A 27,773-nucleotide genomic window follows, 5' to 3' on the forward strand; every position below is an offset into this window, starting at 1 on the left:
GGAAGTAGTGGGAGCCGCTTGGTCAAAGGTACCGTCAGGGGGTCGTGGAGGAAGGGGGGCCGCACTCGCCGCTTCAATCTCACGGCGAACGATACGTGTGACGTTCTCTTGAAATGGTCGTGCGGCGGTAAGAGCGGAGCAAGAGGACGTGGCAGGGGTGTTTAGGAGCCGGGGAAACTGTGCGACGACGCGGCGGCATTCTTTGACGATGGCGTCGACGGTAGAAACGTCGTTATAGTCGAACAATTTGAAGGCGTCCTCCGCGTTGCATTTTAGTTATGGCCCACCTTGTCAAGCTTGGTCATGTGCTCGTCGACGTTCCGGCAAAGCGCGAACACTTCTTGTATGTAGGAGACATACGATTCGGTCGACGACTGGGCACGTGTGGCAAGCTCTTTTCGCGCAGCCTGTTGGCGACCTGACGGGTTGCCAAATAGCTCGCGAAGCCGCTCTTTGAAAATGTCCCAGCTGGAGAGCTCCATCTCATGGGTGCGAAACCATACACGTGGTTCCCCGTCCAGATAAAAGATCACATTGGCAAGCATGACGGTAAGGTCCCAGTGGTGGCTTTGGCTAACACGTTCATTCATGCTGAGCCAGTTGTCGACGTAAACGTCATTTTGGGCGGAGAATGTCCCAGGAGCACGGAGGCTAGGAACCGTAAGGTACGTTGTGGTTGGCGCCGCAGGTGTAGGTGGTGACTGGGTGGTTCCACCGGAAAGCATGACTGAGAAGACCACGGTGCGGCCGCTTCGGAGCTCCGTGGTGAGGGTGGGTAACGTTCCACCTGCACCACAATGTTACGCGAAAGACGAGTCAGTAAGACGAGCAACTATTTACAGCTTATATTTACAACAGCGGTTGCAGCGCTGACCGGTTAATTCACAGCGCGAGGCCAGTTCGTCCTTCCTCCTCTTTTCTTGAGTGATGGCGCCCACGCGCCTTGTTCAAACAATCAAATACCACACGCTTGTAGCAATATGACTAATAAAAATCGGGCCCCTCGGTTGACCCCCTTTCTTCTCGTTTATTACATAACGAGGGTCTCGAATCTGAGAACATCGATGCCGTCACGTAGCATGTTTGAGTTTTTTGACCGGTTGCCTTCACCCAAAAAAGATCACGTTCTCGAGACGCCTGCGGCTGAAAGGATGTTCCACATCCATCACCAAAGTGTGTGTGTGGTGGCGCTAGCTAACACTCCGAGGGATCTACGAGGAAACAAATACCCAAGAAAGTGGTTGGGGAAACCGCACTGGCGGTAGCTGAATTGGTACAGCATCGCACGCGAAATACGAAGGTTGTGCGATCGTTCCCCACCTTTGGCAAGCTGCTTGTTTATCCACTTCGTTTCCATTAATTTATCGTTTCTTTATTTCATTTATTAAGCACAAGTGATTTTCCTTATCTTGTCCTTGGTGTCAGTGTTTGTTGGCTTGTTATGATATGACTAATAAAAATCCAGCTCCTCGGTTATCCCCCTTTCCTCTCATTCCGAGAAATTATTGCGAGAAATTATTCCGAGTCTTCCGATACATTATTCACCAATATGATGTTACGATCCTTCAAAACGATATCAACTGTATATCTACCTGGTGTGAAGCCTGGCTGATGGAACGCAACACAACGAAATGTAAGGTATTACGTATCTACCGTACAACTTCTTGTCCCACTTCCTACTTGCTAGAGAATTCCGCTCTCGAATCCGTAACATCCTATTGCTACTTAAGTGTCCTCATAACTTCCTCTCTTACTTCATCTCTTGATATTAGCAAAACAATTAGCAATGCAAAACGCTCGTTAGGTTACCTCAGGCGCAATTTTTCATCTATTCCTGTTACTTTAAAACTCCTCCTTTACAAATCTGTAGTCCGAAGAGAACTCGAACATGCATCTTCCATCTGGGACCCGAGCATTGCAATATTAACCTCTGCCCTCGAGCTCGTCCAAAATAACTCTGTCCGCTTTATTCTAAGCAAGTACAGTCGTACTGCCAGTGTCACTTTAATGAAAGAGTGTCTACATCTTGCGTCACTCGCCTGTCGCCGCAAGTTTTATCGCCTATGTCTCTTCCACAAAATATACTACAGTCCCGCCCTGCACAATGACCTTATTCTTCCTCCATACATTTACCCTCGCTTTGATCATGCAAGAAAGGTGGTAATAATGTCGTGCTTAAGCCAAACATATTATCAATCATTTGCACGCCACACCTCACAGGACTGGAACCACCTTCCGGGATCAGTCACGTCCATTGCTCATTATTTCCAGTTCCATAATGCTTTAAACAGAAGTGATTGCAATGTAATTAACCAAGTACGTAATTATATTTGTTATCGGTCAATTGCTTGAATTTTTGTTGCTTCCCGCTTTTATCTCATCTCTTTAGATAACATTGTATTAAGAGAACAAAACCTGTGTTCCACTCCCCTCTGTAATGCCTCTGGCCCTGAGGGTAGGGATAAATAAATAAATACATAAATAAATAAATAAATAAATATTATATAACGAGGGTCTCAAATCGGGCAACATTGGTGCCTTCAGGTAGCATGTGAGGGTTTTTTGACCGGTTGCCTTCACCCAAAAAGATCACGTTCTCGTGACGCCTGCGGCTGAAAGGATGTTCCACATCCGTCGCCAAGGTCTGTGAGTGGTGGCGCTGGCTAACGCTCCGAGGGATCTAGTAGGAAAGAAATACCCAAGAAAATGGATGGGAAAACGGGACTGCGGTAGCTGAAATGGTAGAGCATCCCACGCGTAATACGAAGGTTGTGGGATTGTTCCCCACCTACGGCAAGCTGTTTTTTTATCCAGTTTGGTTTCCATGAATCTATCGTTTCTTTATTCCATTTATTAAGCACAATTGATTTCCCCTATGTTGTCCTTGGTAACGGTGTTTGTAGACGTCATATGATATGACTAATAAAAATCGGGCCCCTCAGTTTAACCCCCTTCTCGTTTATTACATAACGAGGGTCTCGAATCCCGCAACATCGATGTCCTCATGTAGCATGTGTGGATTTATTGACCGGTTGCGTTCACCCAAAAAGATCACGTTCTCGTGACGCCTGCAGCAGAAAGTATGTTCAACATCCGTCGCCAAGGTCTGTGAGTGGTGGCGCTGGCTAACACACCCAGGGTTCTGCTAAAAAATACATACCCAAGAAAGGGGGTAAGGAAACGGCGCCGCGGTAGCTCAGTTGGTAGAGCATCGGTTGTCAGATCGTTCCCTACCTGCGGCAAGTTGTTTTTTTATCCACATTCATTTACATTTATTTATCGTTTCTTTACTTCATTTATTAGGCACAAGGCATTTTCCCTGTGTTGTCCTTGGCGTCATTGTTTGTTGGTTTCTTATGATATCATCAATGATGTTGTTTGGACAAGGTCAATTCAATGCTACGATTTGGATGCTTGTTTGGTGCTTGTTCTTCATTGAAACGAATGCTGTGCTGTACGTTGTATGCCTGATACCAGAGAATGTCTGCACTTTTCGGTTCAATAGCTGAAAGCATTTGCTTTAATCGGTGACGGCATTTATTTCCGTGATGGCGCGCCTCAAAAAATTTCGACTAACTGGAGACTAACAGCATCGCTCTAAAGAAAGAAAGGCTTGGGAGAGGTACTGATAGGCAGGGCATCGCGATCACGGTCCCTCATTTAAGAGGAATCGATAAGCTGAAGGTGAAAGGAGAAAATAAAGCTTAAACATAATGCTTCAGTGTCCCTTCCGTGCGCACACACACGCGTGCACATACGCACGTAAAGCGTAAAACTAGTGGAGCAGTACAACGCAAGAGGCACGAAAAACGGCCAATACTAAGTTACTCGGCCGATGAGCGATGATACGTGTTTATCGTCATGTGAGCAGGCGGCGTAGGAAACGGTGTTTTCATCTCCTTTGCAGAATCGCTCAAAGATTATTGCGCATTATTCGATATTTTTGTGATAAGCTTGCAGTCACGCACCTATTCCTCCTGGTAGTTTTTCAAAACAGCTTAGCGAAGAATACTACAACTACGCATAAAAGGGCCTTACTAAGTTTATGCTGACGGTAGTTTTGAAGCGCACATAATTTGTGAGGAGGATATGTTAGTGATCCTACGCATACTCTTGATATTTCAGTCTTGGACAAGAACAAAGCGTCGGTGAAGACGCTTGTGTCGCTTTTCCCCAGGGTAAGCAACTTGCTTTTCATCAGCGCTTTTAGCTTCTCCCGCCTGACTTGTGCAACTCGTGTCGTGATGCAACAATGACAGGATGAGGCCCTGTAGAGCATCCAGCTGCATGGTAATGAGCGCCGCAGTGCGTTATTTGTGCGACACTGTTGCCGCATAGTTTTATTGAACTAGATCGTATATCCTTTATGAGAAGAACACACCAAAATTCAGAAAAAAAACCTATTGTATTGAACATAGCTTCCCAAGGAGTTGCCACTAATAATGGTCAATTCCCTTTCCCCACGAGGCTGTTCTTCTCGCCACCTGCATGTTACTTGAAGCATTCTTATCTGGAACATCGTATTTGTCTTTCTTGTAGCTGCTGATTTATGTGGAATGGGCGAGAAGTAAGTGGTTCAGTTGTTCCTTCAAGATAACTTCTTTTCCACTCACTGCGAAAATGCAACTATGTCACCATTTTCTTCTCTGCTTTTATTGGCATTCATTATATTATTTTCCAAATTTATTTTATAGTGCATGTAACAAATGTAATATTATAAATATACTTATAATGTATCGTAGCCAGAATTCTGACAGGTTTCCAAGGCGGATAACGTTCGTCAAAGCTGGCGCCGTGCACAAAATCGAAAGTTCGACGTGGAATCTGAAGGCGTAGATTGACTAGAGAAACATTCTTTTCCCAGGGCTCTATCGCTTCTCACAGTTGCCATGAGACGGGATCAACCCGCAAAGCTTGCTTCCCTGCATGCTCCATTAACGCATGTGCCATTCTTATTCGAATATATGCTGCGAGAGCTCCATCGGACTGTCGTAAGAGTGTTTCAATGGGCAGAAATACACAACCCATGAAAAAGGCTTGGGCCGCGATATATTCGCTTAACGAGATCTCTGGTTTGAACGAGATGGTTACGGGTCCCGTGGCAGTCAGTGTCCCCTTACCTCGAACCATAAGCACTCGATCGCTATAGGCATCGCACCGAGAAGCTTAGTGACATCTTCGTTCCGTAACTTCAAAACGACCGCGCCATAAATAGCTCGAAATATTTTCGTTCACCACCTGCAGTTCTTGTCCGCTTACTCCGATGGTAACCTTTTCAGCGCTACAACACGTGGGGAAGGTCTGCACCGTTATAAGAAACAAAGAGAGAAAAAAAAAACTGCACGACTTGTGGACACTGGCACACATGTGCATACCATGGGATTACACTCACGTGATACATGGTATATAAGTGCTCTGCTTGCCTTGCTTCGTCCATGAAATTTCTAACCGAATGCACGCATAAGTGCGAAAGTATACTGTCTATACATTAAGGTATCTGAACGCGTGCTATATATTACGGTACGTGCGGCGCTGTGTTCGGGCAGAATTCATATGGGGACAGATTAACAGCGAAGCTGCTTAAGTTGGCTGCATACGTAAACACAGAAGCGCATGAAGGCCACATTGCTACACTAAGTGCCCTTTACAAAATATATATATATATATATATATATATATATTGTAAAGCGCTTATATATATATATATATATATATATATATATATATATATATATTATATTGTTTCTTTTACAGCTTGCTATTACAGTAACTCAGGGATCGGTGCACACATTCCTGTCGCCTATACAGACGTAAGCCGCCCAGTGTACGTGCCTGGGAACGCATGCCTGGTATTGTACTATCTCTGGCATCGGCGCACACATTCCTGTCATCTATACGGATGTAAGCCGGCAAGGGTACCTGCCCCTCTTCCTAGGAATACATGCGGTTACCTAGGAAGTACATGCGAATACATGCGGTTAATAAGTTACCCAGCACGGTGTCACGATCGCACATCTAAACATGAACACATCTCGCTCCATGGGGGCTGAAACTCGTCAAAATTCTGGAGTGAGGAATCGCGGCAGCAGCAAGCGAATTGACCTTCACGCATCTTTCACTTCAGCGCGAATGAAACGTCGAAAACACAGCGCATACGAAGCTACCCGCACTTCGCGCGCACTGGAAACATCGCAGATCGCTTTGAAGTTGAGGCCCGCGTGAGCGCGCACTTTGGCCACGTCGCAGATCGTTTGCACGACACACGAGCGCCGGCAACGCGTCCCTACGGCGTCCGCCAAAGGCGTCTGCTAAGGCGTCCGCGATTCGCGCGACCAATGCCGCAGTAGACGACGCGGTTGTCTCCAGTCTGTATGGAACGGCGAGCGCCGAGGCGATCGAGGCACCCGAGCAGCAGCCAGAGAAGAACGCCCCTTCTGCCTCGCCTGACCCCCCCATGCCTCGCGAAGCCACAGCAGAAGGCACGCATCCTGGCCGCGTTTGTCGCTCGCGGACGCGAGATTGAACCGCGTTCGCCGGCTCATCCTCCCACGCTTTCCCTCATACGAAACCTCATGGCGAATACAACGCCGGCAGCAGAAATGCCCCTGGAGCGTCCATATAACTGCTATCGCAATAAAATAACACTCGGAATAACGGTAGAATGTGACATTCATGCACAGCTGCCTCTTTGAGTGCAGTGAAGAAAAACGTCAGGAGGCACCACACGCACGCAGCCGTTAGTGCAGCCATCCATTGATAGGTGCCTCCAGGATTCCCTAAAAGCGCCACTGGGGAGGCTTTCTGTGGTGATGTCCTCACGTTTAGAAAGCGGCCAGGTTTAACGGAGTGCGCCTGCTGATTTTCAGATTCCGAAGACAGCCTCAGTGCTGCTGGATTTCTTCATCAAGCGCGAGAGCAAGGTGTCGCTGATGCGCGATCCGCTGTCGCACTTCTGCCAGGAAGAGGTGGTGCTCCACGCACAAGAATTCCTCGTCAAGCTCAGCAAGCAGGTCATCACGTACCAGGACGTCCGCGATATGGTTGACAATTTGGTCGGCCTCCATAACATGGTAACAATGCCTACCGCAGCTCCGCCGGCGTGACGCATAAGCTGATGTAGAGACGAACTACAACACTAACTTGTTTTTTAGCACGTGCCCTACCGTGCAGAGTCACTTTCAGCGTTTTTCCACGAAAAGCTGCAGCAGCTACACAGAATAAAATCGTGTAAGCTTTCATTGGCAAGGCGGAATCAATTTCCAAGCAATGTTTTATGAAACCGCTAGTTGCATAAATATTTTGATTGTATAAATCCAAAGACATTTGCTAATGGACACTTTTGTAAGGGACTTTACACGTAGATATTACGAAGCTGAACGCATTGTTGGTGCGCTGAAGATAAACACGCTATTTAGGACTCCTACCCACTTTTTCACAATCTGATAACTATATAGAAGGGGAATCGATCGAAGGGTCTGATTTCTGTGGATCACATGCATATCATTACGTTTCATAAGTCACATATAAAGATGTATTTACAATATTTACAAGAGAGAGATAAATGCATAAACAAGACGGCTGTCGAGACCGATTCCACCTCTACACGTCAGATCGTCGTCTGCTGACTGGCGTCACTCTTGGTTGCGCCGTACCGTAACACCCCACCTGTAAAGGCGCCGTCTCGGCACCACCAATAAGGGAGGTGAACTCACGGCAAAGTAACGCTTCAACCGGGACACATGCACAAAGTCCATGGGGACGCGCAAGTCCAGCGGAGTGATCTCGCAGTTCATATCGGCAAGCTGACGCAATATCGTTTAGGGCCCTGTCTAGCGCGGCAGCAGCTTTTCAAACAAGCCGACGCGGTGGCATGGTGTCCATAGGAGGACAACGGAGCCAGAGAAATCGGACGTCCCTATGTCGACTGCCGTACCGGATCTTCTGAGCGGCCTTAGTGAGCCGAAAGCCGGAAATCTGGCTTGCCATGCGAGCCCGGGCGAAGACGTCTTGAGCATATTCAGTTGGAGTGTTCGTCGCGGAAGGAAGCAGTGTGTTGAAGGGCAAGGAACGGTGGCGGCCGAACAGAAGGCAAAAGGCTGAAAAGTGCCAGCGGTTTCGTGACGCGACTAATTATAGGCGAATGTCGCGAAGGGTAACGTGCTGTCTCGATCACTGCGGTCGGTAAAAAAGTGCATAGACAGCATTTCTGTCAACGTACCATTCGGCCGCTCCGTCAGTCCGTTTGTCTGCGGGTGGTAGGCGGTGGAAAGCTTGTGCTCGGCGGAGCTGGAGCGAAGTAGGTCTTCAACTACTCGGGAAGAACAAGGTGCGGCCGTGATCAGTGATAAGTTGCTGGGGTGCTCCGTGATGGAGGATGACGTCATGTAAGGAAATCTGCTACATCAGTTGCGGACACTGTTGCGACGCCACTGCCTAACATGTGTATGCCTACTGTAACACTTTATAACACCAAGTTGTGTTGATATTTGTTGTGATATCTGTCTCCCATGTGCCAGAGTGTCCGTTTCTGCCGCCAACTGGAAAAACTTTCGCATGTGCGGCACGTACGAATCAATAGCACTGTTCAGCGTGTCTTCATGAGGCAAGATAAAATTTGCAGCGCCGAACCTGTTCACGAATCAATTCGGTGCTAAAAACTGGTTCACGAACCATTAAAGATTATTTGTCCAAACCGGAACGAAATCGGAACGCGTTGAACTCGAACCTCAACCGAACCGCAATTTTTTAGCACAGCCCTTAGGCAGTCGTTCCTGCGGTGAGCGTCGGCGACATAGCCGAGGGAATGAGCATGGCGAAAGATGAACGAGCGAAAACAGAGCGAGATATGAAAGGCGCGAGCCGCGAACGGCTGAGAGCAGTGGGAGCGGCCCCTTCAGCGACGGGCGCGCGAGAAACTGGTGTCATGCGGACCCGCCCAACCACTCGATGCCTAATCATAAATGGTCTCAGACCACTCGTTTCGTACTACCCTCTGCTCACGTCAGCTCAGGCTCGCACTTGTTTGGTTTGCTTGGTTTGGTCTCGTTCGCGCTTGTTTCGATTGTCATGGCTTGCGGTTGTATTGTAATCTGATCGCAGGCGCGACGCGAATTGTATAGAGCTTTCTAGAAGCCACGCGGCACCAGCAATTATTTTGGAACTTTCGATGAGTTGTGTGTAAAAGGCGAGATTTTCGACGATTGCCGACTCTGCTACCACAGTGATCGGGACAGCACGTTACCCTTCGCGACATTCGCCTATATTTCGTCGCGTCACGAGACCACGGCGCTTTTCACCCTTCTACCTTCGGTTCGGCCGCTACCTTTCTTTGCCCTAAAATTCATTGTCTCCACATAGCCCGAAATAAAAACGCGTTTAGAGGCGCGCTCAAATTTCGCCTTAGGGAGTATGGTAATCGCCGATGAGTTTTTTCCTGTTCAGCATCCAGGGATTTTGTTACTTAACCGTTAACCATCAGCAGTCGACCTGCGCCAGATTTTTGTAGTCTCATGCTTTGATATCCCGAGCGCAGACCATGTTCTTCCCTTGGCGAATCTGTCGTGTAACATGCTAGCTGTCAAGTTTCGCCTGTTCATTCAGCAGTATCATCATCTTAACATGACACCTCGCTACAGCTCCGATATTTTCGCCCAAAATATCTTACTGCCATACGACAATAATATAATACAATAATATCATACGACGCTCAACTCTTCTTATGAATACGGTCGTGTTCCGGCACCTCATAGACCTCATTTAGTCTAAGCCAGAGCAGTGCATTCCCGTATCGGATTCTTTTTCTTGGATCTGCGGTACAAATGGCCTTGGTAACCCTAACCGCCAGTGCCTCGCCGGTGGCTGGAACAAACGCGACTGGGCGTCTCGACGCCATGGACCAAGCAGCAGCCATTGAGATGTCACAAGACCAGAATGTAGACGAAAAACTCACTCCTGTAGATTTCGTGTGATGCCACGTTAACCCTAAAACCATCACCATGAGGCTGTGCATAAAACTCAGCCTTGTAAAGTATCCGACGTATCAATCCACCGTCGCTATCGGCGTCGCTGCCAGGCTCACCGAGTCAATATACATATCGGGCAGCTGCAGAGCATCGTCGCAACGCCGGGCGGGTGGGAATCGATGACGCTCAATGACACTCGAATGAGAACACCATCATATGACTGGTTACGAGGCAGCCGAAGCACAGCACGCACACTGGGTAACTCATTGTTGCGTCGCAAAACGGCGATGTGCATTCTTTGGGTACCTCCAACGAGGGAACCTCTTCACCAGCACCCATCGGGACGGCGACGAGGCCCGACGGCGACTTTGACAGGAGAACAAAGACTCTCCCTTCGAGCCGACAAACAACCGCTGCACTCAGTGGTAGCGGTAGCAACCGTTAAAGGAAGCTTTAGCTTGGGCCCAACTCCGACCCGGCCTACTCAAATACATGTAAAACGCAAAAACGTTTTTTTGAGATAACCACTGGACCGATTTTAATTAAATTTGTTGCATTTGAGAGAGAAAGTTAAATTCTAGTGACTGTTGGAAGCGGAAATTCGATTTAGGGCTTGAATACTGTTAAACAGATTTTCAAATATTCGGCCGTTTGAACAATATAGAAGCACGAAGTTTACAAATTTATAGCTCTACATAAAGAACAGATATCGCGGTTCAGTAAACGGCATCCATTAGATCATTCAAAGCGGACAAGTTCGATATGTCATTTCACATGTTACGTGAATTTGTTACGTTGGTTACAAAGGTGCCGCAAAAGCTATATTTCCATATTACTAACTTTCTTTATTTTCATGTGTACCATATCAATTTTGTCCGCTTTATATGTACTATTAGATGCAATTTACAGAATTGTATTATCAGTTTTCGTTGGTGAGTTACAGAGTTGTAAACTTGAAGGTCTCGTTATATGAAAAGTTTTGATTTTTGCAAATTTTTAATAAAAAATTGACGACCTACTCAAAAATTCGAAACCAACAGTCACTAGATTTTAAGTTTTTCTTTTGAATGCAATAGATCTCGGTAAATTTGATGCAGTGGTTGCCGAGAAAAACGAATTCTCTGTTTACATGTATTTAGATCGGAGCACTCGAGCTAAAGCATCTTAAGAGGAAGCTTTAGCTTTAGCGTAAGAGGAAGCTCCGGGGCCTGAGCCCCCTCCGGAGTTTTCCGGGAGGGGGTGCTGAGCCCCGTCCGGGCGATGCCGAATCCCCCTCTTCCCCCCACACACCCAATGTGCCATTACCAGCGCTTTGCCACCCACATCATTTCACGTTTCTTCTAACTTTCCTTGACGTCTCACTTGAAATTTTACTGGGACTAATAGCTATCTGCATCATTGTTGGTGTGGACGTTCTTGGTGCCAACAACGTCCGCAACGTCCATATTTTTGAAAGAGATTGAGGAAGACAATTAAAAATTATTTCTAAAGGTATGCATATCCTGTGCGTAGAGAATGAATATGTTGATGTATGTTCACAACGCTTCAAGTTGCTTTCCGAACTTTTTCACTTTGAAAAAAAAAAAACCTATAGTCTTCAGTGACCCCTTCGGCAGAGTCTTTTATCAATGGCGGGTGAAATGTACATAAATGATGTGTGTCTCGGTATTACTTCACATTCCAGTAAGGAATGCTAACGAATGATGAACAAAAAAGACATTTATAATTTACAACAGTTTCTAGGGTCGGAAACTTCGTTAGTTGCATGCAAAGGTCATAAATACATACAGGGTGTCCCAATTATCATGCACTAAGGTTCAATAAACGAACAATGCGTTACTCGAAGAAAACCTAGTGCATATTGTATACAGCACAGTGGAGTAGCTGCCAGTAATGTTTCATTACTGAGATTTAATAACGTAATTGTAATTAATTATCTAACTCGAGACATACTATGCTCAATATCAGAGTCAATAAGGCATTTGAAGGCCTTATTGGGGACATCTAACTGCGGTATTTTCGGCGAAGAACTACTTGCGTACTAAGTTTTTTTCGACTGATAAGTAAACACCTCGAAATCTGGAGAATACTACGTGACTGCGCTCCCGCCCTGATCATAAAGCAGCGACCTCGAACAGGCTCCCTCTGAGTTAACCAGAACGAAGTAAAAGAAGTAACGCAAAAAATCGTGATCGAGCTACTGCTTTATCTGCCGTGCTCCGGCCGAAGCAACACGTTGCGCTTGGTATTAGTTGGAAACAAGCTGTGATAGCTGTTGTCTTAGCGTAGATAAAGTGTGTTAGTTGGAAGCAAGCTGTGATAGCTGTTGTCTTAGCGTAGATAAAGTGTACGGATGTTTTCTTTTTGCCACAATACCTATCACTACAATAGCGAATTGACGACGTCAGTGTAAAGGTTAAAGGTGTGTCTTGTTTCGTCCCAGTCGCCATGTCTTTCTCTAATGAGCAGGAGGTATACATGATCCTCGCCTTGGGATCGGCAAATGGCAACAAGAGGAAGGCCACAAATACATATACGAGTCATGGAAGAGTGGAGGTAGACGAAACGCTTCGACTATCATCAGAAATTATGAAAACGTGGGACAAACAGGCAGCTTCAAGAAACAGAGGTGGAGGACTCCATCTTTGAGCCCTAGCCTACGCACGGATGTTCTAGCATTTATGACTTGAAATCCTCATGCTAACATGCAGGACGTTGGCTCCCAAGTACCAATTTTCAGGTTATCACTATGGAGGATACTGAACGACGGCCTTTCACCTGTACCAACTTAACCAGCACCAATGCTTAGGAGATGTTGGAAGATTAGGACCTGTTGAATTATCTAGATTTACCGAATCAAGCCCTCGCAAAAGCCGATGGGTCACTGGACTTTTTGAGCAACATCAAGTGCAGAGATGAAGCTAATTTTCGCAGAAACACCTAGGTACATTTACATAATGCACACTATTACAGAAACTCCAATCTACACTAGGTAAAGCACAATTGGCACCAATACCATTGGTCGCTCAATGTGAGGTTCAGAATTGACGCCGGTCAGGCACGTACCCAGTAGGCACGGGGGTGGGGCCCCGGGGGAACCGGGCCCCACCCCTGAAATCAAGCTGCATACCCCCCCCCCCCCCCCTCAACCCACGCCACCACTCCTCACACACATTTCTAAAGCGTCGCCAAATCAATCTACTTGGCGGTCAACATTTTGCCGTCTTTTACAGAGAAAGCAGTGTATGACTAACTTCTGTAGTTTTTTTCGGCGTCTGTTCACAGAAAAAATCATGTGGGCCGGTCCTGCATGGTGATAGTGAAGAAAGGGTCCAAGATCAATGGCACATACCCCTTTGGACTCGGGAACCTACAACGCGCCCTTCGGAGTCTTCGGGACGGGCCCAGGTATGGGGAGCTCTTAACGCCTGCTTCACCTCTGCTGCGGGGAGGCCTGGTATCGCAATATCTTTGGAATCGGCCTACGTATGGGGAGTTCTTAATGCCTGCTTCACCTCCGCCGGGGGTCGGCCCGGCATGGCACTACCTTCGGGATAGAGTCACGTATGGCGAGCGCTTAACGCCTGCTTCACCTCCGCCGCGAGTGGGCCTGGTATTGCAATAGCTTTGGAATTGGCCTACGTATGGGGAGTTCTTAATGCCTGCTTCACCTCCGCCGGGGGTCGGCCCGGCATTGCACTACCTTCGGGATCGATCTATGTATGGCGAGCGCTTAACGGCATCTTCACCCCCGCCGCGGGTGGGCCTGGTATTGCAATATCTTTGGAATCGGCCTACGTATGGGGAGTTCTTAATGCCTGCATCACCTCCGCCGGGGGTCGGCCCGGTGTTGCACAATCTTCGGGATCGGCACACGTATGCGGGGTGCTTAACGCCTGCTTCACTTCTGCCGCGGTTCGGCCCGATATAGCATTATCTTCAGGCCGACCCGCAGCGGAGGTGAAACACTTTGCTTTTCGTTTGAGAGCTTTGACTGCCGTCAGCTTTCGCTGCCATTCCAAACTTCAGAGTGGAATGGTCGTCAATTTTTGCACTCCTTTTGGATGGCGGTAGTTATCGGCATCTCCTGGGGTGTGCAGACCAGTTTTCTGATCGATTCGGTGCCCGCGCTACTAACTCAAGATGAACTCAGACAGGGCGTAGTTTATTGTTTTAATTATAATATTTTATTTTGTTTATAATGCCAAACACAATTTTTATTTGACCATCTATTCAACGATCACGCGCATCGCTGTTGCTTCGTTAGTTCAACCTTCCTTATTTAAACTGATCCAGGGGCCAGGAAAGGGATTCGGTTAATAGTCAGCTGTTCTGTAAGCTCGTGGAACGAGTTGTTGACGGAGAAACTGTCAGTTGCATTGAACTTTTCCTTTTGCTTCATTATTTCCTCGAGCGACGGCTCGCCACGACTCTGGCAGATCTTCTGAACCATATATCCGCGATATGGGTTAGATAAGATGGAAAATTAGATATTGCGAAACAGCGTCCATCATCAGACCCAGCAATAACCGTTAAACCCATAAGCAATATGACTGTCACTCGTTAACTCGTCTGGTTTTTCCCTAATTGTACAGCACTTTTCGTGCAAAATTGGCAACTGGAAACACGAGTCGCAAGGAGATGAGAAATTAAGCGATCTACTAAGGCAGAAAGTCACGGCAACAGCGAAACAGGGAGGAAACGCGAAAATTGTTCGTGAAAATATTTATGGATCAATGTCTTTTTATTTAAAAGGAAGTAGAGAAAGCGACACCGGAAGTTGAGAATAATTCCGTGTGTTGAATGATGCTTATACTGTTATGAATCGAGCCGCTTGACGTATCCACTTCCTTGCTGTGCTAATGGGGGTGTTTTTCTAAACTTCTGCGGTGGCCTCAGTACGTCTAGAACCCCACAGCGTCCTGCGCTCTACGCGGTTGTACGGGACTGGGGACCACGAATCGTTACGCAACTTCCCAAATAACAGCACGAATCGGTTTTGGAACTTGGTAGAGCCGTAAACGAGGGATGCAAAAGAACTGTGATTGTTCCGCAAATATACATTTCTCTATAATTCTTCCAGAGCTAATTCAAAAAACGCTACTAGAAATCTTTATTTGGCACTTTCGCTTGTTAACTTGTTATTGGCAAGGTTCTTCCAGCGTATCTTTCATGCGCGGGTCCATTTTATGTGGTTCTTTGTTTGCCAAGTAAAGAAGAGGTGTATCTCGCAGGTGTACCTGTGAGATACACGTGATTTCAATTAACTTTTGCGGGTTTACGCGTCTTTATGACGAATGGTGGGCATTATTCACATTTGTACTAGTAAAAGTACCCTCCCCCTCATTTGCATAGAAATGTTACCTTGGGTTGGGGCCCCCCCGAAAAAAAATCCTGCGTACGTGCCTGACGCCGGTGCTATAATCGGCCCCATCTTCTTCGATCACACACTGACTGGACAGCGTTACGTGAATGAAGTACTTGAAGGTGTGGTGGATGAGTTTCTCAACGAAGTCCCGCTCTCGAGTCTTCCACTTGTTTGGTATCAACAAGGTGGGACACCAACACACAGCAGAAGCCGAAACGGAAAGTGGCTGGATGCGACTTTTCATGTGCTGTAGGTTGGAAGGCACGGGCCTGTAAAGTGACCGACTAGGTCATCGACCGCTCTTCACTGGATTTCTTTCTTTGGCGTTATATGAAAGATCGTGTTACATGGTCGAGGTGGACGCCAAATTGGTTCAAGGCAAGGATAACGGATGTCTGCCGTAGAATTCCGGCGTCGGTCATCAAGAAAGACAGTGAAGACGTGATAAAACGGACCCATTACTGCGTAGCTGCAAAAAAGGAGACCTAATCGAACAAGTCCTCTAAGCTGGTGTTGAATGGAGCTTACGAATTTTTAGGTAATAAGGGCACGCTGAAATCTGAGTTTTTTTTTGTTTTTTTCTTTGTGCCGATGTCCTGATTCTCAATTCGGCACATTTAGAAGTGACATATTTACTTTCTTGAACGCATAGGTTATTCCTTTTCTCTACATGTTGGTCCCTTGCCGGTCTGTTTATTTCACTTTTAGTTTTTGACACGAACTGTTTTCAGCACGTATACACTTCCTTGAAAAACAAAACGGTCACTTTAATTTGGCTTTGATGCGAAGCAAGTTTCTGGCGCCCACTCTGTCGATGTGATGCGAGCAAATCCGGGATTTTGAAACATTCTATATGCCTATTACTTTGCTTTTCGCATTTCGTGAGTGATCAGAGCAGTGCTTCAGCCGCATTATCAAGGGGCTTTTGTTATCAAAGTGATCAGTCAGCCTTAATAGACGGATAATAATTTTAGCGTAGAAATGAGAGGAAAAAACAGCTACGAAGCCGCGAAACCTGCTGTTGGTGCTCCTTCCGTATCATTATCAAGGTGATGTGCTGTCTATTCTGGTTTGCCACAGGCAATGCAGTTGCAACACAAAGAGAGAGAGAGAGAGGCTGCAGTTTCGCTGGAAAGGCGAAACAGTAATAATGATAGCCAAGTGCACGACCATTACATGAAGGAAGGTTACACCACCGAAAGTACTCAGGCTGTGAAATTGAACTGTCTCCTACTATGAGGTGTTTGATATCGTCATTGGCGCCGCCACTGCAGCGCCGCCACTTTGAGGACACGCGAAGCTTCTTCACATGCCATATATATATATATATATATATATATATATATATATATATATATGGGTTCGGAAAACTGGCCGCCCCCCCCTCCCCCCCCTCCCGGAAAAACGAGAAATCTCCGCCTATGCACTCCTCCTTGACCAAGGTGAGTCTGCCCTTCACTCCTATGAGTCGAAGTGATATCAGACTACATAACAATCCTACTCCTTCAAGCATAACTCTCTCTTGCGCGGGCCCACAGGAATCAGCACCTCCGCGATGCTTTCTCGCATACAGAACTGAGACAGATGTGCGATTACACGCCATAGTAAGAAGTTTATCATCTGCAGAAACAAGTCGAAATTAGAGTTACGGCTGAGTTACAAGCAGCAATTAGAGTTACTCAAACAACTTAGAGCGCTCACGCAATCTGTTGACCTCCTGCAAAACGCAGCATCTACGTGCAGACGCGGTACAGCCCGTGACGAGGCGCATCGATACAACCACGTGAAAACTAATATAGTAATGCCGAATAATTCTCAGTGCGTTGCGTCAGAGCACACTACGGTGATTGTGGTCTGGCAGTGGAACTGCCAGGGTATTCGCCGTATACGTACCTCTCTTTTACATTTCATCACGCAATCCACGTGTAAGCCAGCTTTCACAGTTCTCCAGGCACCCCTAGCGTCAATCTCCTTACTGGGCTATACAGCCTACAGCGTGCTTAGCATCCTTCAGAAATGTAGGCATGGGACTGATCAGGCCACATGCCGAATTATGGCCGCAGCGCTAGTAGCAGATGACACACGGCTGTGCAGGAACCCGTCGACCACCCAGAGAATGCCAATAAAGAAAGCATTCTCTTAAAATGCCGATTCTTCCGAGAGTACGACATGAACATCAGCTACACATATCGCTTACCTAATACGAAAATTCTACGAACCCCTTGGCACCAACTCCTCAAGCAGCTTGAAAAGTGGGACTTTCCGTGAGTAGGCAGCTTCAATGACTGCCATGTCTACTGGGCGTACGCAGACTTCTGGGCGGTCGGGATGATCCTTCTCGACTTGGCCCACACACACCACCATTAACCTCTCAATGATGTTAACACAACCACCAGAAACAGAAATTCTGTACAAGTGACACGAATCCAGATTTGGCATAGGGCAGGACAGGAAATGCACCTGACTTGTGCAACTTGGGTGATACATTCGGTAGTCATTATTGAACCCTTGAAGTTACTGTTCCCTTATCTAACCGACAAAGAGGCCCAAAGCGTGGTCAATACTCTATTCCTACGCAACTCACAGACTGGGACACTTTTTGCAAGCTTACTACAAAAGTCCACATGTCTAACTAGACGCGTGGAATCGCTCCCTCCGCACATACCTCATAACGTACTGGAACAAAAAAGCATGCGCTAATTCGCAGATGGAAACGTCACAAACGGCTGAGAACCCACATAGACGAGGTCACGCAAAATGCTCACGAGTACGCGTACAACTTGACCACCGAAAATTGGCTGGGGTGCTGCGAGGGTCGATTTTGTCACCAAGCCTCTTTTCTTTCGCTCTCAACGGTCTTACGCGACAAATCAGAGGTGTGCCAGGCCTTCATTGTGCAATATAAGCTGACATCACCCTCTGGACCTGCAAAGGCTCACCATCACAAATATAACATACTACAGTCGGCTATTGACACCACAATTGAGCACCTTCAAGGAATAGGACTTACTCTATCTGCAGAAGCGTACACGTTTAGGGTGGTTGGTTCATGACTTGCGCTGCAACTGTGCAAAATATCATGTCTGAACGACCACATGCGCAAACCCTCATATAAGGTCAGTAAGCAAGGAAGAGATAGTCACTTTTCATTCTGTAGCGTGTAATGTGGCCGTGAGTTTTTAAACATTGTGTAATACTGCCAAACTATCATGATGAGCATGTGCGACTAAACTGTGAAGTCTTCCACATCCAGAAGAGTGGGGTCATTGCTTGCATAAGCTTTCTTTCAATTTCTCTTCTTGGGAAGAAAATTTCATTTCTATCGAAGCGATCATAATCTTTTTACTTCCATGCATGCTCCAGTCAAGTGCTTTCTGTTCTTTTTTTTGCAAAATAGTATACTTTTATATTTTACACTGCTTCATATAATAAACATTTGGTTATTAGTCAGCGCTGCTGTCTTTCGCTATCTCGCGTCCTGTTATTTTTGGGCTGTTTCCGCTTAAGTCATCCTATACAATGCAAAATAGGAGTGCATCGTCGTCAGGAAAAGGGCATTTTAAAAGGCTTGCGAAGATCGACAACTTATTTCACTTTCCCTGCAGAATGACGCAATGCCGAGGAAACCCTACATCGAAGTTTTAGGCTTCCGTTTGCAAGACGATGCCAAGTCCCAGAAATGTCTTGAATATACTACCCAACAATTACAAAATGCTCACCGCCTCTTGAAACGCACTATGCGCAGGATAAGAGCCATCAAAGGACACCATCTCAGGAGCATTACTATAGCCTCAGACATGCCCCTCATCATGTATCTATATCCGTATATAGAAAGTTAAAAGACGCTAAAATCCTAGCCTGAAACAATGCTCCGTGAAATTTCTCGCACTATATTGGGTACGCTTCAACACGCCAAGTCCGCTAGGCTTCTAGAGGCTCCAATGCTTCCAAGACTCGACGAGCTGGCTCAACTTCAGTGGGAAGCACAATTCACCCACCTCACGCTCCTCGCATAGCGACACACCCTGCTTAGTGAGTTGTGCTACGATATACTACCTCCACCACCTGCGTTCGAAGCAACCTGGCCTCCATGGGTGACTCTGCACCAGATCGCCGTCGAACATGTACCACGGCGCATGGGCCCAGACTACCCGTCTCAGAAATCCGAGGACTACTCCACGGGAGTAGCTTCCAATTGAGTACCACTGTTTTGAAACTACCGTTACACAGTCAGCAGGCAACGTTTGGCCGAAATCACGGCCACTATGGAAGCCGTTACCATGCCCAACCCACATATCAGTTACTTACAGTTACTTAATGATATGCACAGACAATGAAGCAGCCTGTACAGCCCTCGCGAAAGGTGACATTTAAAAAAAATATGGCGTTTTACATGCCAAATCCTCCTTTTGTATATAAGGCACGCCGTAGTGGGGCGCTCCGGAACAACCTGGAGCACCTGGGGTTCTTTAACGTGCACTTAAATCTAAGTACACGGGTGTTTTCGCATTTCGCCCCCATCGAAATGCGGCCGCTGTGGCTGGGATTCGATCCCGCGACCTCGTGCTTAGCAGCCCAAGACCATAGCCACTAAACAATCACGGCGGGTCAGGTGACACCCCTGAAAGTCATTACAATGCTCTAGCTAAGCACTTTGATGTCCATTCTTCCACACGTGCGCGGATTCAGGGGATACCTGGTCACGCGGGGATCAGAGAGAATCGAGTGGCACATGTCACGTCCGGTGTAAGTTTCCTGGGCAGCCTCCTGTGGTGGCCCGATTCATCGAACCGCACCGAATTACTTGATCTGCCGTGCACAAATACACTCTTCTGACCCTCCGCACTCAGCACTACCTACATACAAGGCAAGGACGGGTCTCTCACCTGCGCGATGTGGGGTGGCTTCCCAGATAACGCCAATGTTCTGTGGTACTGTCGGGGTCGCCACGCAGCCATGCGTGGGAGCGTCAGTCACATATCTACTACACGAAGACCTGCAACCCTGAGGAGTGGCCGGTGGACTTCTCCCCAGACACCATGAAGCCACTGGTCGAACACCTTAAACTTCTAGTCCTGCTGACGACTTAGCCGCGCTTTTATTAGTGGACCTGCACAACGGTTTGTTTTAAGTAAAGTTGTTCTCAGTCTCTCTGTCTTACCGTCCCAGCCGACACATCGCCGCAAGGCTCAATGAAGTCAGACGAGAAAAATATATTAAAACTGAGTCCCAATTCACTTGGTAATCAAGAGCGCAGTCATGTCTCCAAAGTAATTTTTTTCACAGTGGCCAGCTGCTGACTGACTGCTGGAAAACAAGTCGTTGGCCTTTGTTGGCGGAGGCACAAATAACTTTTTTAGCAGCAGTCGTTGACGAGACGTGACAGAGTTTCCTAGAGCACTTCTCTCGGTCACCTGAGCACAATGCCGAACTGCGTCCGCGTGTGCACAATTTCTCGGGCCTCTTTAACAAACGTTTTGTTTTTTGCTTTGACCGGCTGATTTTGCTAATATGTTCCGCATCAGGATTGGCTGGAATTTGATGTTACAGACAATTTGAGCGTAAGGAAGCTTTTGTGATTTCAGGCGCACTTTTATTGCGTGTTTGCATTGCAAGATATACCCGGAGCACGTACGCCGCTAACTGTCGTTACCGCGTAATTCCCAGCAAATAACGTCGCTAATTCCATATGATATACGGACTTCAAGACCGCAGAGTGAAATATGTTGTCGAGCTGCTGATGGAGAGAGCATGTTTATCTTGCAGGATGCACTTTTTTTTCTTTCTTGTTCTTCTACATGTTTGTCACGTGGTTTGAAGGCTCACGGATGACAAAAGAAAAAGGCGCCGCTAAGCGAGTTTTCTTTCTGTAGTTTTCAGCGCGATCAACGAAAATCCTGTAAAGACATCACTGCGAAAGTGTTGAAGAGACTTGCATAAATTTTCGTACAAACCATATCAATCTCGTCTGAGAAGCTAAAACAGCTAAAAAAGTTTACTCAGACCACATAGAGAATGTTCGCGCAGGTCTAAAGTTTCCTAGTGGTACAGCGTATTTCTAATTCTGAAAAACATCATATATATTCCTGTATTAACAGAAAAAGGTCTTACGCTAGAATTGTTCGTAAGAGAAAACCCCAGCCAAATTATTGCTGGACATACTGAAGGACAGGCTGAAGGCCAATAACAAAGAGCACTTACGAAAAAAAAAAAGAACTTCTGAGTTCTGCCCTCAAATCGGTGCGAGCTCCGTGTCCGTGGCTGGAGAGGTGCACGTGAGAATAGCTTCATTTTTTATACCTTTAAGTGTTGCCGATGACAGACCGCGCAATCGTCCTAAATTGCCCTGCGTAGTAATTTTGTAGCCCACGAATGCTCATTAAAAGATTAAATTATATCCAGATAATTTTAAATCTGTGTCAGCAGTCATGGCCATTTCCCTTTTTAGTGCGTGCGTTAAAAGTAACTTGCTTCCACTGTAACCTGCAACACCTTAATATTATTTAAAGCACTAAGCAATTTTTAAGCATGATGTATAATTTAGTTGTAAACTTAAAGTTTAAGTGAAAGTAATCCACGTTAACGAAACAAGCCGTGTAGGCAATAATTACATAGCCACTCCGTTGCTTGCTAATCTGTTGGCTTGTTAATTTGGCGCTGTGGTTGGAGGGCATAGGAAATAGAAGGCCATTCGGGTTTCATATTTCTTGCACACAGCTACGCGTTTCGATTTGTGCGGTAACGAGGGTGCCATGCTTTTCGAGTAGTCGTTTGTTAATACGTTGAATAAACGCGGCACTTAAGATATTGTAGACGAACACGCTCAATAATCTTTGATGTTGTTTTTCACGCAGTGTATAAAGAAAAATACGGAAGTTGCGAAGGAACTTGGCCTCACCGTACGCAAGCTGATTATCATCGTTTGCGAGGTTGCGACATCCTTGGAGAAGATCGCCGAAGTACCCGTTTCGGATTGGATGGCCTTTGGCGACGCTATTGTCAACAAGCTTGAACGGGTGGGCATATTAGATGTTATATAGTGGATGAAGATGAACGTGTTGCTTCACGTGGTCTGAAAAGTGTTTGCCAGCGAAACATCGCAACCACTGGTTCGAAGAATCCGTTTAGAAATGTATATGTACGATAAGACCACACACAAATGCACATTCGTGCCATCGATCATCTCAAGCTGAGCACGCTAGTTCACGTGAAGTCACCGAAACTAATTGTGATTGGTCAGTGCGTGAGAGGCAGACCTGGAATATTAATGGCGCGTGCTGATACGGCCATGTTGTACGCCTTGAGAAAATCAGCTTCGGCATTCACGGCGTTAGGTGTCTGTCTATCTTGACGACCTTTTATTTTTAAAGCGAAAGCCTCAGGTGCCTATGTTGGCGGTGACCTTGGCGAAACTGCGTCATGATGAAAAATGGCCGACGACGCAAAGAGTAAAAGCCCGTCAGGAATGGCTCAGATTGACTTCACATTTCTCAGGAAAGTTCCTGTAAACAAAGTAAATTAGTGGCTTGGAAAATAAAATTTTCTAAATTTCGGGCTAGGTGGGAACCAAGCTCGGGCCTCCGGCGTGCGAGGCGAGCACGCTTCCTTGAAGCTGCGGCTGCTCCATAGTTATGGCTTACTAAAGGTGTGCCTAGTGCGTGCCTGATTGCACACGTCACGTCGCAGCCATTTCGATGACTACAGAGTGCGTCATAAGTTGGCACACGGGTCGGTGCGGGGAAGTGGCACCACCTCATTAGTGTATAAAATGAGCGCGTTGAAGGCGTTCCGAGGTCTACGAACGGTTTGATGCTTTCACATTCCTACACGCAAGCAGTCTTAAGAGGAAGCGTTAGCTCGGGCCCAACTTCAGTGCCGCGTATTCAAATACATGTAAAACGCAGAAGCGGTTTTCTGAGGTGGCCACTGGGCCGATTTTAATGAAATCTGTCGCATTTGAGAGAGAAAGTTAAATTATGGTGACTGTAGGAAGCGAAATTTAGGGTGGGAATTTTTGTTCCCAGTGAACCTACGAGGCAAACACGGGCGAGGGTAGGCTTTGAAATATGGCGATGGCATCGCACATAAACGGAAGAAAGATTTCATGGTTCCAGTTGAGCGTGAATGCAGTTGCCTGGATTTGTAAAACATTCATGAAGAGGCATGGTGTTTGATTTAGTTCAGTGGCTGCCACGTGCGGACTACACCAGTCGGTGCCGTCTGTGATAGAGAATGTTTGGCGATAGCTCCAGTGGAACACTTTTACATTGAACAAAAAAAAAAGGAAAACTGCCTTGTGGCGCTGTCGCCGAAGTTTCTGCGTCGACAATCTACGACAACAACTTTAGTGGTGCAGTGGTGCCCATGCGGTAGGTACTAAATGACCAGGGGCCTTGTTACGCAAGAATTCGTTTCCTCATATCTCCATTTATCACCAGTCGCAATGAGGGGCCGATACCTGCGATGGGGAAGGCGTCTCAACATGTTCGCCAATAATGATAACAAAAAAATATTGGAAAAAATATACAAGACGTTTACGCAATCTTCTTTGAAAATTTGATGTAGTTATTCGTAATTACCTCTTACAGGGATTCTTATGTTACACTACACTAATTCGACTAAACGTTCATTCTCATTACGCGGACAGTACGAATTAAAAGGAAACGGACTGAATGAGCTTTAACGTGTCCATTTGTTTTCTTAATACCTGTTTTTTTTTGTCTTGCGTGGAATAATGTTCAATAACGACTAAGCACAAGGGCAACCAAGGAAACGAGACGATATGAGAGTGTTACGACACTTTTGTTAATTCCGATACACTCGAAAAATGTACGAACGTCACCTAAGACAGCATAACCATCGCTCCATCCCGTTGAGTACCATCTTAGCGTTTCCTTGCGTTATATTTGTATACCTGTTGTTTTCTTCACAGATGAATCCACCTAAACCTCTTCCGTTCGCCGTGTATATTCCACGGGTGCGCGACTTTCAGAACATGAAGATGCTCGGGGCTGGCGGCTTTGGGTACGTTTGCATGCAGCACTGTCGAATTTTCATTCTAGGCTTCAGAACCGTGAACCAATGTAAAGGCGTGCCTGAAATGTTTTGAGACGGACGGACGGACAGATGGATGGACGGACGAATTAACGGGCGAGCAGGACTCTTTACAGTCTTCACTAACATAAGATGGTTATACCGGCTCAAAGCAACAAGGACTTCACCGCCTTTCAACAGGCTCACAACACCATCACATTATTGTGCTAAGGAGGGTTAACCTCTCTGTTCTTCATTATTTTGTTCATTTCAATTTTAACCACAGCTAATAATCCATATGCTTTCTTCGGCTGCACTGCATGTAGGCTTTATATGATCGTGATGAACAAAAAAACGAGCCCCTCTGTTTCCACTCATTTTGTACATTCATAGGAAGGGTCTGTAGCAGCGTCGCTGCGGTAAATTTGGTAGTACATCGCGCGCGCAATGCGAAGGTGATGGGTTCGGTCCCCACCGGCGAAAAGTTACCTGTTCATATTTTTCAATTTTGCTTTCTTCATTATTTTCTGCATTTCAATATCCACCATAACTAATTATCCATATGCTTGCCTTGGCTTCGTTGCCTGTTGGGTTAATATTCCTGTGACATAGAAGCCATGCAAAATCACGCTATCTTAATTTTAACTTCCCAACACTCGCGAAATGAGCATAACCCTACTAAAACGCACACTTGAACTGCTATCGCCTGGCTCCCTCCGGATCATCTGTCGTCCCCGTTTGCTCCACGGCTTTTATTACCATCCTCACTCCAGTCATTCCCTGGTAAATCCATAATCACATCTGCAATTAGCACCTCATTCTTCCCTGATGCAATAACGTAATGGAACAACGTCCCAGAAATCTGTGTCATGCTCTGACAGTAAATCATTCAGGGAAACTTTGACTAACCATTCCAATCAATATCCGTATCCCACTCTACCCCTACTTCAACTTTATCCTGCCGACGCAATGTTAATATTTTTCGAATTGTGTTATTTTTTTGCATCTCACTTTAAATTCATCACGTCCCTTTCATTTGTTCAGGCATTGTGACATAGAGTTACCCCCACCCTCTCTTATTTAAGGCCTCCGGGCCCTTAAAGCGAAAATAAACAAATGAAAAGAAATTTGTTATGAGCCAGAAGAATCAGCAGCGATGATCGGCTCAATGTTTTCTTAGTAACAACCATAACAGACGGGAAGGGAAGCAAGGGAAGCATAAGACATAGGGCATAAGCATAAGCCAAGGGATGCATAAGGCTAAATTACCCGTGTTTTACCAGTCAAATACTCATATTTTAATACTTTGTTAGGACATAAGCTGTATTTGTAAAATTTGCCGGGTGTGCTCGGAAACGTCAGATGCATTTGTTTCCATGACCTTGCTTTTACATAGGTCTCTTTGCAGTCATCTATTTGATTGATTTTGAAGGGGGGTGGGGGAGGTTAGCAGTTCCAAAGCAGCGTTGGCACTATGACCGTAGTGGATGGCTTCGGATTAATTTAGACCACCTGGGCTGCTTTACCCCCAATTGGAGCCCTTCAAGAAAGCCCGTTATATAGGTCAAAAAAAGACGTGACTTCGCCTTTTCGCGTCAGGCCCCAGCAACCTGCATGAACTACACAGCCACGTCAGCAATTTTTGTTCTGAATATGAACAACTGGTATGGTCGCAATTGATATGTGAAAGGCTGGAACTCAAAATTGATAAGGGCACTCAGGTTGGCTTGCTTGGCCCCCAACGTGTGGACAACATTTTTTTCTTTGTATACACGCATTAGAAGTCTGCCATCCTGGGGTGCATCAGGTGCACAGATGAATACTGCCATCATGTTTCAAATATCAGCTAAGTACTTCTTTTAGGTTATGTCTTTTAGCTCAATCTGCAGATCGTATGCGACCGTTTACACGCAATGACACGCATTATAGTCGTGCCCGCAACCATTGAAGCTAATTCTGCGCGCAGACAAAGCAAGAGACCTACCTCCTACACATCTGCCACACAATGGAGTGAGAAATTGGTAGCATTGTTGGTAGCATGCTTTTATTGTGCCTTTTATATTGTGGCCTGAATAAGGAAATTGCCGTATTTGGAGCGGAGAATGTTTGTAAAGGGAACTTGCATACCGCAGGGCGGTATACCTGGCCAACTATCGCCCGGCGAACTTCGTGGCGACGGTGAAGCTGGTGAACATGGACCGGTTCAGTCGGCACAAGCAGGCCGCTATGGACAAAGTCGTCGCGTCCGTCATCAGGAACCCGTTTCTCGTCAAGTACTACTGCTGCTTCTGCGTGAAGGTAAGTCCAGGCTGACGCATGACTCGTCAGTAGATCGCTGGGAACGAAGCGAAAGCAAGAACAAAAAAATCTCTGCTCCCCCATGCTACTTGCAAAAGATCAGTTATATCGCACACGTGTCGTATGTGTCGCAGGTCATCCTGTTATTAAAATATCGCTGGTCATATTGAAACCCACCGTTTAACGCATGCACGCGTCCACCATATCTATTCGGTAGCGCCCTTGTAATAAACGTACCTATATGCGAAATAACCTTCAACATCTTGTCTCGTCGAAGCGGTCCATGTGCCGAATCCTGTGCATAGACAGGTGTGTAGTCCACCACGAACTGTCACGTATACTTTTCCGAAGCGACTCTTCGGCCGCGTTGGTCATCGTTTGTGCCCACACTTTCCATTCACGATTTGTGATCCGCTTGTTCATGCGCTAGCCTACGTTGCGCAGCCTGTCATGTTTGTCACCTGCACACTTGTTCGGCAGCAGGAACCTCTCGTCCCTTCACTACACTCGTTGTCGAAGCTAGGCCCAACGTACTTCCGATGTACGAGTTACTTCGCATTGGGATGGCTTTCTTACCATTGAACATAGATTGCTTGAGCGGAACGAGCTCCTTTACCGAAAACACATCAGCTGAAACGCGGAGTTCACACTAATGTCATGTAGTTGTCCTGGTAATCACTGAAAGCATGCGTGTACATCAATATTATCAGGAGACCATTTATAGCTCGTGCTGCTATAACAATGCCTAATAATGCCTTCGTTGTGGTGCCCGGCTTGTTCCCTGCGCAGCGTGCACAGACACTATGCGCTTAATCACTAGCCACAAGCAACGACGGCTCCTAAAAAAAATTGTTGCGCACGTTGAAAGCCAAAATGCGGTGTTTTGGTCGCTGTACGAAATTGTGCTAGCTCATTTTTTCTTTTGCTTGCGTTAGCTACATGGTGCCATGCCGATGTCACAGACATTTGATACACTGCTGACTCGCGGACTGCCCAAATTTTCTTTAAATTTCATTTGAGTAAGATAGTGTACACTGGCGTATGATACTGAGACTAGGAAAAAATATTGTTGAATAATTCTTTATTTAGCAGTTTATTGATATAGAGGGTGT

At 46.4% G+C, this 27,773-nt stretch overlaps 1 protein-coding gene across 1 annotated transcript in view; it reads left to right on the plus strand.

The window, feature by feature from the left end:
• Positions 1-723: 723 nt before the first annotated feature.
• LOC126532460 (probable serine/threonine-protein kinase DDB_G0280717) overlaps positions 724-27,773 on the plus strand; it is a 47,606-nt gene continuing 20,556 nt past the window's right edge. Inside the window, exons 1-5 of the mRNA XM_072287687.1 lie at positions 724-771; positions 6,867-7,052; positions 22,185-22,346; positions 24,263-24,354; positions 26,496-26,661. Of these exons, the coding sequence (XP_072143788.1) occupies positions 724-771; positions 6,867-7,052; positions 22,185-22,346; positions 24,263-24,354; positions 26,496-26,661 (654 nt within the window). The remainder of the gene's footprint in view (positions 772-6,866; positions 7,053-22,184; positions 22,347-24,262; positions 24,355-26,495; positions 26,662-27,773) is intronic.

The sequence above is a fragment of the Dermacentor andersoni genome, chromosome 4 (assembly GCF_023375885.2).
Source record: "Dermacentor andersoni chromosome 4, qqDerAnde1_hic_scaffold, whole genome shotgun sequence".
In the NCBI taxonomy this organism is placed as follows: domain Eukaryota; kingdom Metazoa; phylum Arthropoda; class Arachnida; order Ixodida; family Ixodidae; genus Dermacentor; species Dermacentor andersoni.